Source organism: Cibotium barometz, chromosome 10, assembly GCF_041138505.1.
Source record: "Cibotium barometz isolate CiBa-2024 chromosome 10, ASM4113850v1, whole genome shotgun sequence".
Taxonomy (NCBI): domain Eukaryota; kingdom Viridiplantae; phylum Streptophyta; class Polypodiopsida; order Cyatheales; family Cibotiaceae; genus Cibotium; species Cibotium barometz.
The window spans coordinates 18,789,465-18,805,115 of NC_141055.1; the positions used below are offsets into that span (position 1 = coordinate 18,789,465).

A 15,651-nucleotide genomic window follows, 5' to 3' on the forward strand; every position below is an offset into this window, starting at 1 on the left:
AGAGCAAAGAGAAGCAATCTGCACAACATCAGCAATGCATCAATGCAAACGCACAACATCAACGAGCTCTACAACAGGAGTATTCAAATCATAATCTTTTGTTCTTTATGTGCTTTTAACTTTTGGATATATTGTTTGCATGTTCACACACAGTTGGCTGGTTTAAGTTTTAGATTAGTTGTTAAAATGTGGTGAGTAATTTCTAGATTCTTACAGGACTTAGTAGAAGGTATTTCTATTTGAAGACAGTGTAGGATATATACCAACGGAGTATGCCAAGTTCTTATGCTCTCGAAGTATATTAGTTATCCCTAGTGGTAGCTACCTCTTAGGTATGGGCTAGGTGCTAGGATTAATAAAAAATTTACAAAAAATATGCCCTAAAAATATATATACAAGTGAATCGAGACATGACGTGTCTACAGCCATGTGAAATGCTTGGTAGGACCTGGGGTTGTCTTAGCACCTTGGGGCCGATGCCTTGGTTTCCATGGGGTGAACACTGACATCTAAAAGATTCAAAAAAAGACCTTCAAGGACTCTATCGCCTTGATAGATGTTGGTAGGACTCTGGGGTACATTATGGGCCCTCGAGACCGATGCCCTCATCTTCATGGGATACTCCTTATGTCAAAAAGAAAGAAAAGGGTTTGTCACCCTTGAGATACTTAGCGGCCTTTAGATTCTCTTGGCGGAGGTCTCTTGGCCATTGCTTGGGTCTCATTGGGATGGAACCTTTCTCTTTATTCATCTTTTATACACACACCAAACAAAAAAAAGAGAAAAAAAAAGAGAGGTCCAATCACCTTTGCTCAGATTTAGGAGTAGGTTTGCCACTTAGGAATAACTTAAATACTTGTAGGATATTGAGACTGTGGTCATAACCTGTGGTGTGCAAGCACACTTGCCTTTGCATAGCACTATCTACCACTTAGTCTCACTTTGACTAGTCTTTACTCACCGCTTTTAGCACTCTTTAAAATTCTAATCAGCCTTTCATTTGTATGCTCACGTGTGAGATTATCATTGCTGTTTGTTTTTTTCAATAAAAGGCTTTACTTGTATCAATTGTTTTTTGTAGCTTTTGCTTCTACCGCGCTCGAGGACGTGTGCAAAATAGGAAGGGGGGAGTGTTGCGTGACGAGCTTATTTAGGGCTCTTGTAAAGAGTTCCAAGTTGTAGATGAGTGTGGGAGTGGGCTTGACAATAATCCCACATGGGAACTTTTGGGAGTTTTAGAGTTTTTGTATAAAAAGTGGCTCATTTGAGAGCTTAGACACACATTGGGCTAAACTCATGTTTGAGCTCTCTTGAGACTAGCTCTCCCTCCTTTTCCATAGAGGTGCAAGCTCTTCTCTCTCCCCATCTACATTATGGTATGAGCAATGTTCTTTTTTTAATTCAATGCAATGCAATGAGATGATGTTTGTTTGTCTCTCTTCTCATGTCTATTTTCTAGTGTGCATGTTTCTTTGTTGATAGTTTCAAGGTTTGTCATGCTAGGGAAGTAAGTGCTTGAGAATGAAGTATGCTTTGAGCTTGTGTATGCACTAGCTTAGCTTTCTTCTTGTATTGGATGCATGAATGAGTGGAATGATGAGTGAGTGAGCAATGACAAGATTGAGCTTGTGTGTGTGTTAAGTCTATGTCAACAGTAGTAGTATTCTTAGCATTCTCTCCATTTGTGGATAAGCCTTTTGTGCACCGATACGGGTTGAATCCCTAGCTCCGAAAGGGATGCAAATCCCATTGGATTGAGCTACACATGGATCATGCTGCTCTTACTACAAGTGAGAGAGTTTTCCGTCTCTCCAGAAAGTGACCTTATCATGTCAGTCTCACACATCCTTATGAGTGTGTGTAAGTGACCTTACCATGTCACTTCACTTGTACTTCACTCATTCTCTTATGAGTGTTGTAAGTGACCTTACTATGTCTCTTCACTTGTACTTCACTCATTCTCATTAATCTACTTTGAGTGCTGTGCTTGTCTATCTCTACTTGCTTGTTGCATGTGTGTGTGAGTGTGTGTATGTGTGTGTGTGTGTCACTACCTTTGTGTAAGTAACCTTATCATGTCGCTTACACTTCACTTGTACTTCACTCATTCTCATCAATCTACATTGAGTGTTGTGCTTCTCTCTCTCTCTCTCCTTGCTTGTTCCATTTATGTGTGTTCTTTTACCTTTATCTCCACGTCAACATGCCCCACCCCCTCCAATAAACACACACACACATACACACACACACACACACACACGCACGCACAAATGTTACTACTTTGAGTGTTGGGCTTCTCTCTATCTCTCCTTGCTTGATGCATTTGTATGTTGGTACCTTTATCTCCACTCCAACATGCCCCATCCCCATCCCCCTTCAACAAACACACACACACACACACACACACACACACACACACACACATGCACATGCACACTCATAGAGACTAAGGGGTGTATTTTAGCTAGAGCCTTTAAGGAGTAAATTAGTGGGATTTAGTTTAAATGAACTTTACTCTATTTATTAAAACTAAATAAATAGTCTTTTAAATGTTTTAAAATATGCTAAACAAAGGAATCCAAAAGGAATGTTTAAGATATTGCTATTAAATCCACCTTAATACATTAAATCCACCTTAATACATTAAAACCCACACTAATTTACTTTAAAATATAAAGCTAATGTCCTTGGGTAGCAAAGTGTGGAACTAATAACTCACTTTGATGCAATATGCAACTCTATTTTCCATGTCTTTTAGTAATGATGAGCACGTAATCTAAAAATATCTTAGCTCCCATCAAGTTGCTTATCAAGGCACTTGATCCATTGAGTTTGATCATATTGTTTTAGGTTGTCTCGTGAGCTTCTCGTAATTAAGAATTATGTCCGTGTCATTAGGAAAGAGAGATTTCCACCAAAAACCATGTAAAATGGTAAGGATGAGTAGTGTGAGAACTCCCATACTGGAGGTGAAGGATAGCATAATAACTAGCCCTTTGGTGAATCCATTGGTTACCTCCTCTGCATAATTCACTGTGGCAATTGACATTGCAGTAGTTGGGAAAGTGTAAGCCCACCATGCAATGTTGAATCTACATATGCCATGGAAAATGTCATTTATTAATTGCACGTAACACATGATGTCTCTTTATAGAAGCTTTCAAATAAGATTATTGTGTTAATAATGTGACTTCAAGATTATTAAGTTTGATGTTACCTAAGTCCACAAAAAAATTTTACTCGGACGATCTGCACAAGCTAAAACAACGGTGAGTGTCTTGTTGGAGTGACTTGAATTATATATGTTAAAAATTCAATCACTTTCAAAAATATAAACCAATAATTTATAACATTTGAATATCCCTCTAAACCACACTTCCTTTTAATCTATTGTGTTATATGCAACCTTATTTTCCATGTTCCCCTTGGATTTATTTGTGTCTTAGACTTTCATTTAATGCTCATACTAAAACATCATTTAAAAAAATTCAAAATTTACCCCTTCTTATTTTAGTATCGTTGGTAATTTTGTGAAGATTTTATTTTAACAAGGCATGTAGATAAGTATCTTACATGTTACTTAGAGAAAAATAATTATCTTAATTCTTAGGCACCTTTTGTTTTGTAGCTTTATGCACATTATCTATGCTTAAATGGTTAGGAAAAAAACATTTTTAAAAGGATATGGATACTAGATTGATTAGGTATACATAAATTTTAGATGGAGTTTATGTGGCCTTATTAAATATATTGTAAGTAAATATTATCTATAGCCCAAAAAGATATTATACATTTTTTGAAATTGTTTGGAAAATTTTAAATTGTTTTCATGTTTTCATTGGTGAAGACATATAATAAAAAGTAAATTTAAATTTAAACTTATTTGGAAAAGTTTAAATTGTTTTCATGTTTTCATTAGTGAAAGTATATAGCAAAGAATAAATTTATATCATCATGGTAATGAAAAAGACTACCATTTATTTCTAAAAAAGATGGAGAAAATTTACGTCAAGTTAATTAGTTAGTTAAAAAGAAGATGGAAAACATTTAAGTCAAGTTAATTAGCTAGTTACAAACTTCAAAGTTCAAACTATACAAAATAAACAACCTTTGAGTGTGATAGAATTAAAAGCCTTCATAAAGTACACTTAATTTTTTAAGTAGAGCATAATACTATTGTCTATGAATAATACTTCTCTACTTCAAATGTTTAATTTTTTTAAGAATATTATAGGCATTAAAAATCAAGTTTCAAGAAGTGATGAAGAAAATGTGGTAGTTGTATACTTACAATCATCCCTTTTGTTAACATTGTTTAGAATATTAAAAAGTTTTCAAAGTCATGAAGAACATCAAAGACACTAAGCATTTCTTACAACAATGTTAAAATCTAGTCATACATTAATCTCCATCTTTATGAAAGATAAATCCCACCTTCACATAAAATACATGTTAGGAAAAGAATGTCCGAATGACTTTAAGAAGATCCTTTTACCCATAGTGTGATGGGATTTTTCTCCAATCATTGACCCTCTTGAAATATAGAGGCCCAATCTCTTACATAAGCTAGCATGACGTGTAAATGCAAAGGGTCTTGCCAATTTCATACCAACATACTGATAAGGTAGGAAATTGTAAGCACACAAGGTTAGAGATAAATCAAGAAGACATGATTCCTTTAGGCAAAAAGATATAGGGCCCATACTTTGAAGGGTAGCAAGCATGGACTAGTCACATGTTTTACTTTGAGATATGAAATTTAAAATCTTAAATTTTTCAAATGCATAGATTAATAAAAACTTCTAAAGAAACCAAATTTGTGCAGACCATAAAAAAATGTGATGCCATTGAAACCTCTCAAATATAGTGATGTTACTAGAAGGTGTTTGACCCCTCAAAGAAGATGATAATTCTAGGTCCTTTCAAGAACAAGGAAAGTTTTTATTTATGAGCACGTATTTTCCCATATTCAACACAACTATGGTTTGAATTGAGCCAGGCCCTTATGAAAGAGATAATAATTAAGGGCTCTAATGCATCATAACAATTAAAGGCTCTAATGCATCATAACACCCCTCATGAAAGAGATAACAATTAAAGGCTCTAATGCATCCTAGGGTATCTTATGAAAGAGATAACAATTAAAGGCTCTAATGCAACATAACACCCCTCAAGTAAGATATTTGATGGAGATAGAGCCAAGATCACCATGCTTGGCCGAGAAATGGAAAATAGTTACCCCACCCAATATTCGATTACATGCTTTATAATAACACAAAATGACTCTCCTTGGACTATAGTTAAGCATAACTTCCATATTAAAAACAACTTACTATAGATATAAGAAGGAAGAGAGATAAAAAAGAGCAAACCCTTGATATATTTTCAAAGGATCCATGATTGATGAGACCATGAAATTCCTGCTATGGTAGGGGTGGCAATGAAGAGGAAGACGATAGGGTGGAGCTCTCTTGGTAAGACTCATTTGTAGGTAGCTTTTTGATAGAACGCGTTCTATGAAAAGGGTGATATAATGAAGAGAGAGAAGATAGTGTGGAGCTCCCTTGGTAAGGAATCATTTGTAGGTAGCCTTTTGATACAGTGCTTGCTATGTTAGGGATGGCAATGAAGAGGAAGAAGATAGCTCATTTGTAGGTAGCCTTTTGATACAATGTTTCATGTGTGTGAGCTCCCTTGGTAAGGATACACACGTAGGTGTAGCCTTTTGATTACAATGTTGCAAATAGTAATAAGTAATGGGAAACACCCATGGACCAAAAGAATGTGAAAACCTCCTTCATGCATGCCCAATAATCAATTGCATGCTTTTAAACATCATAGAATGAAAATTCTTGGACTATGGGGGTTTTGCCTTGGACCACCTTCATTACTAAAAATAACTTCCAAAGTGGGGGGGAAAAAAACTTACTAGAGATGTGAAGAGGAAGAGAGCTACAAAATAGGAAACCTTCGACATGTTGTTAAAGGAACCATGTATTGTAGACCATCCAACACTTGCTGTACTAGGGGCAGTAATGAACTGGAAGAAGATAGGGTGGAGCTCCCTTGGTAAGGAATCATTTGTAGGTAGCCTTTGATATAATGTCACAAACAACACCAAGTAATGGGCCACCCCCACAGACCAAAAGAAGGTGGCAACCTCCTTCATGCCTGCTAATGCTCCCACTATAGCCCCCACAAAATTGCCCACAATTGACAAATGTAGTGAAGGGTTGGCCACCTTAGAGAGCCTTCTCTCCCCTCTTGATAGCCATTGGCCATAAATTTTTAGCTCTAGCATTGTAATCGGTGCCATGAAAGCCCAAAATAGAGAAGGGTGGATGGTTGTGGCAATGGAGGGTGGAATTCCTATGATCAAAAAGAGGCTCGATATCCATGGTGCAAAGAAGAAGTTGACTCTCATGGGGTGATAATATTCTCTCTTTACAGCCTCAAAATAAAATGCACACTTAAGAATGTATGTGGAGGAAACAAGGAGGAGGCTTGTGAGGGCTAAGATCCATAGAGTGATTGTTATGAAGTTTGGAATGTGAAGAAATTGCATTGAAGGAGTGGTGTGAAGGAGCTTCCATAAGATGGCTTGGCTGCTAAGGCCCAAGCATATGCCAAAGGTATTGATAGGAAATCGGAGCAAGAAGGCCCACGTTTGATCGAGGGGGAGCAAAGCGTCCGAATCATGCTGCAAGGAACGTCGAAAAATGCACGATTAGGGAAGCTAATTGTTGCGTTAATGAAGCATTAAACTGCAAAAAAGCTATGGTGGATGCAGCTGATGAAACCTTGTTAACGCACTGCAAAGCCTAGCTCTAATGGTGATTAACAGACTTGAGCATATATGTGATGATTGAGCAAACGTACACAGACTACGTTAGGGAGCTCAAGCTGTGGACCCTTGAGAGCATCGGAGCGGCTCTTGCTGCATGGATCATCGTCTGCGCCGCCAACAGCATGCAGGAAAAAACATCAGGTTAAGCAAGGCATCATCGGCAAAACAACACGCGTAAAAGGAAGCGTTAATTACCTTTGGCAACGCCGTTGACGATGTTGGCGATGCTTTCCGAACGAGTGCGGAAGAGAGAGAGACTGTCATGTTGCTGCCTTGCGCGGGCTATCTCAGCCGAGCGGGATCTCCAGAGAGTGCTCAAGGTGGACATAAGGAACCATCGAGTCTTACTCTACCAAGTGTGGCGACTCCCTGCCCCTTTTTAATGGCCTCAACACCATGCTGCCTGAAGCACGAGGTCAACCAAGATCACAAGCTTTTGTTAATGACGCCTAAAAAGAGAGCAAGACAATCAACCTGGGCCACAAGAGGTCACATTCTCTCTCTTTTTCTTTTTTTCAATAAAAGGCATCTTTATATTAAAAAAAAAGACGAGACGAATTACAAGTAATGGAGTTTCAACACATAGCTGAAATCCACTTTTTCAAGATGGTCCTTCTTCTCATAAAGGTGACAGAGGACTAACCTATGTCTTTCTTTCCTAGGCTTCCTATCTATCTTCTCCTGCACCCTTGAAATCTTAGAGTTAATGGCACTAAGCTTCCTTTGGTAGAATCTTTCTCCAGCCTTCACTAGGTTCTCTTGCAAAGTGCCAGTATTCCGTGTGTTGCCGTTGAAAGTTGCCGCTAACCTCTCTATCCAGAAGAACCAAAGAATTTCTGTTCTAAGCACTGACCACAATTCAGTGGAGCAACCAATGGATTTTCCAAGAAGCAAATGTTTCCAAGATAGTGAAGATTTTCCCCAGCTAGTTACATACGCGTTGGTTCTTGCTATCCATGGGGCGATGTCCTTGCAGAGATAAAAGATGTGTAGATCATCTTCTTCCTGTTGGCACCTAGCACATTTTCCATCACCCTTCCCTAGCATAAGAGCTTTTTTTTGAGACCATATGGCTCTATACATGATTAGCCAAGCCAAGCACGCTTTCTTGGGTTCCACATAACTGCCCCAAAGAGCTTCAAATTGAAAGTACCATTGCTTCCTATCCCAAAGAATTTTCCATCTTTGATTGAGGATACAATGTATAGGAGGCGCGGTATGCTGATGAGGAATAGGCCAAATGTTTTTCTGGTGCGTCCACTGGAAGGCTTTCACCTTGGGGGCGTCTTCAATAGCCACAAGCCACCAGTCCTTACGATTCCACCACATCAGCTTTCTGCTTATAAGATCCAACTGGCTATCTGACAGGTTGTACACGGCAATAAGATCTGCTCTTGAGAGCCAAGAATTTGTTTCTTTGTTCCAAAGATTGCCCCATGTCTTAATGTTCATTTTGTGTAACTTGAAGGCCTCAACTAGATCGTTGGCTTCCACTGGAGGAACGTCAACTACTACTGGCCACCAGATCGAGTCCCTGCTATGAATACCCAGCATATCTTTGTAGTTCAATGATGGCTTTAGGTGCTTTTTGATTTTGAACCATGCCTTCCAAAGAGAGATCGATAGCTTTGATCCTTTGGGGGTAATCTCAAACTTGCTCCCGAATAGAGTGAGGGTTGGCAGATGCTTCCATTTATGGTGTCCTCTTATATGGAATAGGTGGGAGTTTCTGTTCAGTAGCCATGCCCACTTTTGGTCTAGAGAGAGAACTCCTCTTAAGATCCATTTGGCAGCCAATCTGTCTGCCATGTCTTCTATGTTTAGGATCCCTAGCCCCCCTAGCTCTTTGGAGAGACAACAATACTCCCATTTGACTTTGGCTACTTTTCTTGTCCAAGGGTCTCCACCCTAGAGGAAGTTCCTGCATAAGGAAATGAAGTACTTCAAATCTACCTCCAGCGGGGTCGCCAGCAGCAACTTAGGAAGTAGATTACTGTGGGGATGATACAATGATTTAGTACCATTTTCCTGGCTGCCATATTGAGCTGTCTATTTTGCCAATTTTTCAGTTTCCCTTCAGTTTTATTACCCATTGCCATCTTTTCTTGAGGGAGACTTTGAAACCCATGGGGATTCCTAGTATTCGCACAATTTCTCCATCTTGCAATAGTTTGCATCCTTCTGCTAAAAGCCAGTCTGGAGGCTTTTGTATGCAAGACCTAATTGCTGTCTTGTTATGATTGATTACTGAACTGGAGGCTCTGCAGTAGATTTGTAAACAGTCCCAGAAATTCCTGATACTCATTTCGTCATTATCCATTATAGCATTGGTGTCATCCGCAAACATTTCGATGCATACATGTTCTCCATTCCCAAGCTTGACTCCTTTCAGTAGATCGTTATTCATTCTGTCTTGTAGGAGCCAATTAAGTCCATCTGCAGCTATAGCATAGAGAAGAGAGGTGCTAGAGGGCATCCTTGTCTAATGGATCTTGTTAGTTTAAAGGCTCTTGTGAGTTCTCCATTGACACTTACTCTTGCTGTTGCATTGCCAAGAAGGGTTCTAACCATATTGCAAAAATTCGAGCCACATCCCATTTGTTGTAAGGCCTCTATCATGTAGTTCCAACTTAGTCTATCATAAGCTTTGTCAAAATCAATTTTGAAGAATATGTAGTCTTGCTCAGTTTCCTCTGCATATTCCATGGACTCCCACAGCATGATGATCGTATCTAAAATAAACCTTCCTTTGATAAAGCCTTTCTGATCTTTACTTATCCAGTCTTTCATGTGGTCTCTAAGCCTCAGAGCCAAAGCCTTGGCAAATATTTTGTATGCACAGTTGAGCAGGGTAATAGGTCTCCAGTTGGAGATGAGATCTTTCTCGCCCTTTTTATGTATTAATTTGATGATGCCCTCGTTGATTGAGAGAGGAAGGGCCTTATGATGCAAAGCTTCTTTCGAGACTTCCTTCAGTGGCTCAATAAGATGGCTCTTGAAGGTTTTGAAGAATTCCGCTGGAAGGTCGTCCTTTCCTGGTGATTTTTTGTCTTTTAGATGGTCAATGGCCCTTGCAAGTTCTTCTGTAGTGAGGTTTTGTTCCAACCATTGTGCTTGTTGAGGAGGTACCGTTTTAGCCCTGCTCTGTCTAATGATTTTAGAGTATTCCTTTTGATCATCAATAGCATTTACATTTTTTGTAAACATGGCTTGAAAATACTGCGTAATCCAACATTTATTATCATCCTCTGAGCATATTTGCATACCATTTCCAGCCCACCACTCTCTAAAGAATACTGAGCATTCCTCCAGCTCTTTATCTTCCATTCGGTTAAGACAAGCTCTTGTATCTCTTAGCTCCTTCTGGGCAGTATCATCTCCCAAGTTGACCCTCATCTCAAGATCTTGTATTTTAGTCAGACATTCCTGTTTTCTCTTTTCTCTTATCTTTTTAGCTCCCTTCCTTGTACAAATTAGAAGGGATTTGGTCGATTTGACTGCCAAGGTCCAGGCCTTAGCTGGGGTAAGCCCTAAGTTGAAGAAATGGTTCCAAATTTTCTTTACTTCCTCTTGTACTATAGGAAGTTTGAAGAGCATGGGGTCAGTATGGAACCATTTGCTTCCCCTTTTTTTATCTGCCTTATCAAAAAGAGCATAGATGGGGTAATGATCTGACGTGCATGTATCATATAAAGTTTTGCATTCCACAGTAACATACATTGAACAGATTTCTTGGCTAACATAGCATCTGTCTAGTCGAGCTTTCCTTAGCATGTCACCTGTTCCATAATTTTGCCATGTGAAATGCCCAATACTGCCAATATCTACTAGATTAAAATGCTATTTGCATTTAATCCAGGCTTGCTTCTCTGGCCCTGACACTAGTTTGGCAAGGTTTTTAAATCTATCCTCTGCATTTTTTGACCATATTAAGATCACCTATCAAGATTATGGGTTCCCATATCCGAGCTCTATGGATTTGAGGGCAATTAGAACAAGTTCCTCTAATTTAAAGGCGACCCATTGATCAAAAAGGTCAATCTGAATGTCTCTAATCTGGTTCTCCCATCTAGGGTGGAGACCACAAGCAACTCCACTAGAGCCAATCTCTGAATGAGATCATCTCCACTAATCTTAATCTCTGTTAGAACCAGAGCATCAAAATTGCCTTGTTGCTTAAGCCATCTTTTGACTTTCTTACCCTTGGTGGGATCTGAGAGACCCTTGACATTTAATGATAGAAGTTTCATGGGGTGTTGGGTTGGGTTTGTTTCTTTTGTCTTCTGCTTCTGTTGCTGCCTCCCTTTGTTGGGCTCTCCACTTGGACGTGGTTTTGCTTAAGTTCTTTAAGCAATTCCATGTCTTGATCTACAGATTGACTTTGATGTAGATCCTCACTTGCAGCAGCAGGCCTCTGAGGATGATCTTCAGCTTCATGAATTGTTGTATCTTCCCCGGGATGATCATCAAGATGATTGAGCTCGGATGTCAATCTATTTATATCAAGCTGGGTTTCTTGGATTGTATCTAATATTTCCTCATCTCTTCATCGGAAATTTCAGCCTTGTCAAGAAGTGAATAGAAATTGGCTTGAGGTTTATAAGGGTTATTCTTCTTTTGTTTGAAAGTCTTTTTTTTGGGAAGGGGGATGAAGTCATCTTTGCTTACTTTCTTTGGGGGTAGGTTATCACTTGCCTGATTCACTATCGAGGGCACAGACATAGTGACTTCTTTGGTTGAGGTAGGCGGTCTTTCCTTCTGCTCGGAAACTCTTTGTTGAGCAACACCCTTATTAGAAGCTTTTAAGGGGCATTCCTTGATGATGTGGCATTTCATTCCACAATGAAAGCAGGCATTTGGGAGATGTTTATACAGGACTTTCTGTGTAATACTGAATTCTCCACAGTTAATAAAGATGGCCTCTTTTAAAGGTTTCTCGAGGTCAATCTCCACTAGAACTTGAGGGTGCCAGGATGGGTTGATAAAAGATTTAGGTCTGTGACCTAGGACTCTTCCTAGAGCACGTGCTATCTTATCAGTCCATTGATACATGTGGTATGGTAGATCTGATAGTTCAATCCACATTGGGCATGTTGAAGGCTTAGGTCCACTTGCCGAGAAATCTTTTGTCAGAATGGGGCGTTTCGGTACATCCATTGACCTGCACCAAGAACCTTGATGGCCATTGTGCTGTTTTTGAACAAGAAGAGATAGTAGCCTTTAGGGAGGACCTGAACTGCCTCTATCTCAACCTCCACAGTGGGCCCCACGTGTCTTCCATCCATTTCCTGAGATATTCTATAGGTGGTCTCGGGTCAAATAAAAGGCCTATTAGACATCTGCTTGCATAATCTCCCTCCACATCTCGGAGCAAATCCAAGGGGAGATTGACTCTTATTGTAGAGGAGTCCTCAACTTCATCAGGAATGGAGTTATCTTCCACAATAGTATCCGGTAGAGAATGAGATTGCCTGTGCATAGAAGGTTCTTCTGCTTGCCTGCGAAGCAAGAAGATTTGGAGTTGGGCCTCTTCTAACTTTTTTCTCAACTCTTGCTCTGATTCACCAGACCATGGCTCTTTGCCTTTAGTGTTGAGGGGCCATGCCTTTAGTGTTGAGAGGGGGCCATGGCATAATAGGTTTCCCCACCTGTTTTCACCACCAGAAGAGAAAGCCTGGACAATGCCAGCAACTATACCTTCCATGGCTTTGATCAGAGGCGAAGGAGAGCAGCCAACCTGGTCTCTAATCAATGAAAGGGGAGTTCTTCTTTCCATCTAACGCATTTTTCCCCTCGTGTTTTTCCCCTCACAGAGCTGAATTTTCCTCCCTCCTCGGGCTTCAATCCACCTGCCTACATTAGTTCAATCCGCCTGCCTACATTGGTTCAATCCGCCTGCCTACAGTGGTTCAATCCGCCTGCCTACAGTGGTTCAATCTGCCTGCCTACACTGGTTATAAACCTCTTGCCTTGGGCACCAATCCGCTTGCCACAATTGGTGATAAACCTCCCTCCTCGGGTACTTGAGCCTTGATCTCTCTCTTTTTCTAGTCAGGGACTCTCTTTTCACTTTTAAGACCCTTCCTTTTGCTTTCACTATCTTATATCCTTGTGTGTGTGTGTGTGTGTGTGTGTGTAAGAGAGAGAGAGATGTGGAGATGAAAAGCACACCTTCTTTTAGTGTGTGTGTATGTGTGTGTGTGTGTGAGAGAGAGGGAGAGAGAGACACATGGATATGAAAAGCACACCTTCTTTCAGTGTGACTACATAGGCCTTCGGGGGACTACATAGGCCTTAGAGGGAGAATGGCACATAATTATTGGCTCTCCCTCAAATCTTAAATCTACTACAACATCTAGAACAATTATTGGTATAGTACATCGGCTCATAGATCAGTTGGTAGGGGTACACTCGTAAGTAGCCTCTCACCCCTTTCCCCATTAATAGGACACGAAAAAGAGTAATATTGGCATGCCAAAACTTATCAAGAAGTAACCATTATATTTTTCCCATCCATAAGTCGAGAGAGTACATTGCTACCTTGCATTACAGAATATAAATTGGAAAGGAAAAATAAGCTGTATATTAAAAATTATGCATAAGTCCTTTATTGCAAAAAATATTTGGTTTTATCTACCCTCTCAAAATTTTGGCCCCTTTTGTAACCTCGTTCCTACATGGCATGCTAACTAGGTCTAACCATGTCTCCATAAGGCCTTATAAATATTCTTCTTATTTTTGCATGTCATTAGCCTAGTAAGCAACTAAATTGTCTAGTGGGTAATTGAGGTAATTGAACTAAATTGTCTAGTGGGTAATTGAGGTAATTGAACTAAAAGAGCAGTTTCAAATAATTATTCAAGTGTGGAATATTGATTGTCACTATATAAGAGAAGGCACTATTAGCAACGTTTTACGTTACACCGCTATAAGCATCGTTATTAGCGGCGTTGGATAAGTGCCGCTATTAACGTCATTATTATTAGTGCTACTCAGTGTCGCTAGTTAAATGCCACTATAAGCATCGCTATAAAAACACGGTCATAAGTGCCGCTCAAGCGACTTTGGAAAAAAAACAATGTTGAAACTGAGTGAAAATGAAAACTTAAAATAAATTATAACCCAAAAAACTTGACAAACATCTAAATATTTTTGAACTAAAATAACAAAATCATCAAATAGTTATACAAACCGATCAATGTGTACATATGTTTTGATGATATATATTTAATTTGTACCATCATCAAATCCATCTTGCAGTAAATCCATGCATGCCAATTGGTCTATCTCTAAATCCATCATTTTGATGGCTCCTATATCAATACAAAGTCTTATTCCACTACTTGAAGAAGATGTAGAGGTATTATCATCATGGTCCTCATGGTAGTCATATTGATTTGTTAGTTGCATCCTCCATTGATTGTCCACCATGCATTTCTTCTTCAACATCTTGATCTTGAAATAACGTTTAGATCGAGGAGCGACTTGTATTACATACCACCAATTACATCTCTTTGGTCCGGATGAAACACAACCTAAAAGAAAGAACCACAAAATATTTACAAGAAAATATATACAATTACTTCCTTCTATCTATAGATTCATCAAAATTGAAAATCAAGTGTGTAAACCTGTTCAAAATGTCGTGGTAGAACATATGTGTCTCTTGAATCTTGCCATAATTTAGTTGAGTCAATTGCAAAAAATCCGCTTGGATGCTTCTTGACGGTTGCTTGAGTACCTCTATATACCACTTTGAGCCACTTAATATCAAATATGAACACTTTGAAAGCTCTAAATCTAATCTCCAAGATGTCTTGAATTATTCCATAATATTCAAGTTTCTCTGTTATAATATTATTATCTCTTCTACTAGCTCAACTTTCTTGGTCAAAACTTGCCATTACACCACAATCATATGTGATTCTCTTGGAGTCCACACGTTGAGTGCGAAAATGTCGACCTTCTGACCACATTGCATTATGCACTTTGTAATGCAACCCAATCAAAAATCTTTAATATAGCTTATATGTAAGCAATTTAGTATTCAACATTATATATCTTAGCAAAATATCTTTACTTACATGGTAGTCACATCCCTACATACTCCCATTCTTCTCTTGTAATCTCCTCTCCCATCCTTTTTGCTTGCTCTAGGGCATCTCTAAGCCATTCAATATTGCAATCCTTTGGAAGAGCCTTTAGGTTGGGTGGGTATGCCATATGCCTTTGTGTTGATCTCTTAAATGCTCTTCTCTCCTTTTTCCTTATCTTTCTTGCATCTTCATATTTATCAATCCACTTTTCTATCCACAAAAATGTTAAGACGACAAAATGTAATGATGTTTTTGTGCAGGGACTCACCCATCTTTCGAATACGTCTTTTTTCATGTGGCACATGTGACACCATTCGTTCATCCTCATCATTATGCATGAATCTAGGCATAGATGGATCAATTTGTTTCAAATATTCAGAGATGTATACGAGGGATTCTTGCACCATTTATCTCTCTACTATGCTTCCTTCTGGCCTTGCCCTTTGCCTCACAAATCCCTTCAAGGTTTTCATGAAGTGTTCAAGAAAGAACATCCACCGGCTATGAACAATGCCACATATAGCCACCTCATCCACCAAATGTACTAGAAGATGCAATTGAGTTGTGAGTATACTTCTTAGAAAGATTTCTTCAATCATACACACCACCTTAATTGACTTAACTCAAGCCTTCTCAATGGAATCTGGATGAATCTCCTTTGACACTATCCATCTATTCAACAAAGGAATAAATGATAAATTAAATAAT

The 15,651-nt window shown here is 39.1% G+C and overlaps 1 protein-coding gene across 1 annotated transcript; it reads right to left on the reverse strand.

The window, feature by feature from the left end:
- Positions 1–2,629: 2,629 nt before the first annotated feature.
- On the reverse strand, positions 2,630–7,183 carry LOC147634625 (guard cell S-type anion channel SLAC1-like). The gene is made up of 5 exons (XM_086803759.1): positions 7,043–7,183; positions 6,880–6,953; positions 5,930–6,700; positions 3,218–3,249; positions 2,630–3,092 (listed from the first exon to the last, which is right to left on the reverse strand). The coding sequence occupies exons 1-5, from the start codon at positions 7,173–7,175 to the stop codon at positions 2,837–2,839; spliced, it is 1,266 nt and encodes a 421-aa protein (XP_086659885.1). The 5' UTR covers positions 7,176–7,183; the 3' UTR covers positions 2,630–2,836.
- Positions 7,184–15,651: the final 8,468 nt, after the last annotated feature.

Coding starts and splice junctions, on each gene's coding strand:
- LOC147634625 (XM_086803759.1), bottom strand. CDS start 7,175: ATGTCCACCTTGAGCACTCTCTGGAGATCCCGCTCGGCTGAGATAGCC. Junction 3,250..5,929: donor TCTTCCTCTTCACATCTCTA/GTAAGTTTTTTT, acceptor TAGCTTGTGCAG/ATCGTCCGAGTAAAATTTTT. Junction 3,093..3,217: donor AAATTTTTTTGTGGACTTAG/GTAACATCAAAC, acceptor TGGCATATGTAG/ATTCAACATTGCATGGTGGG.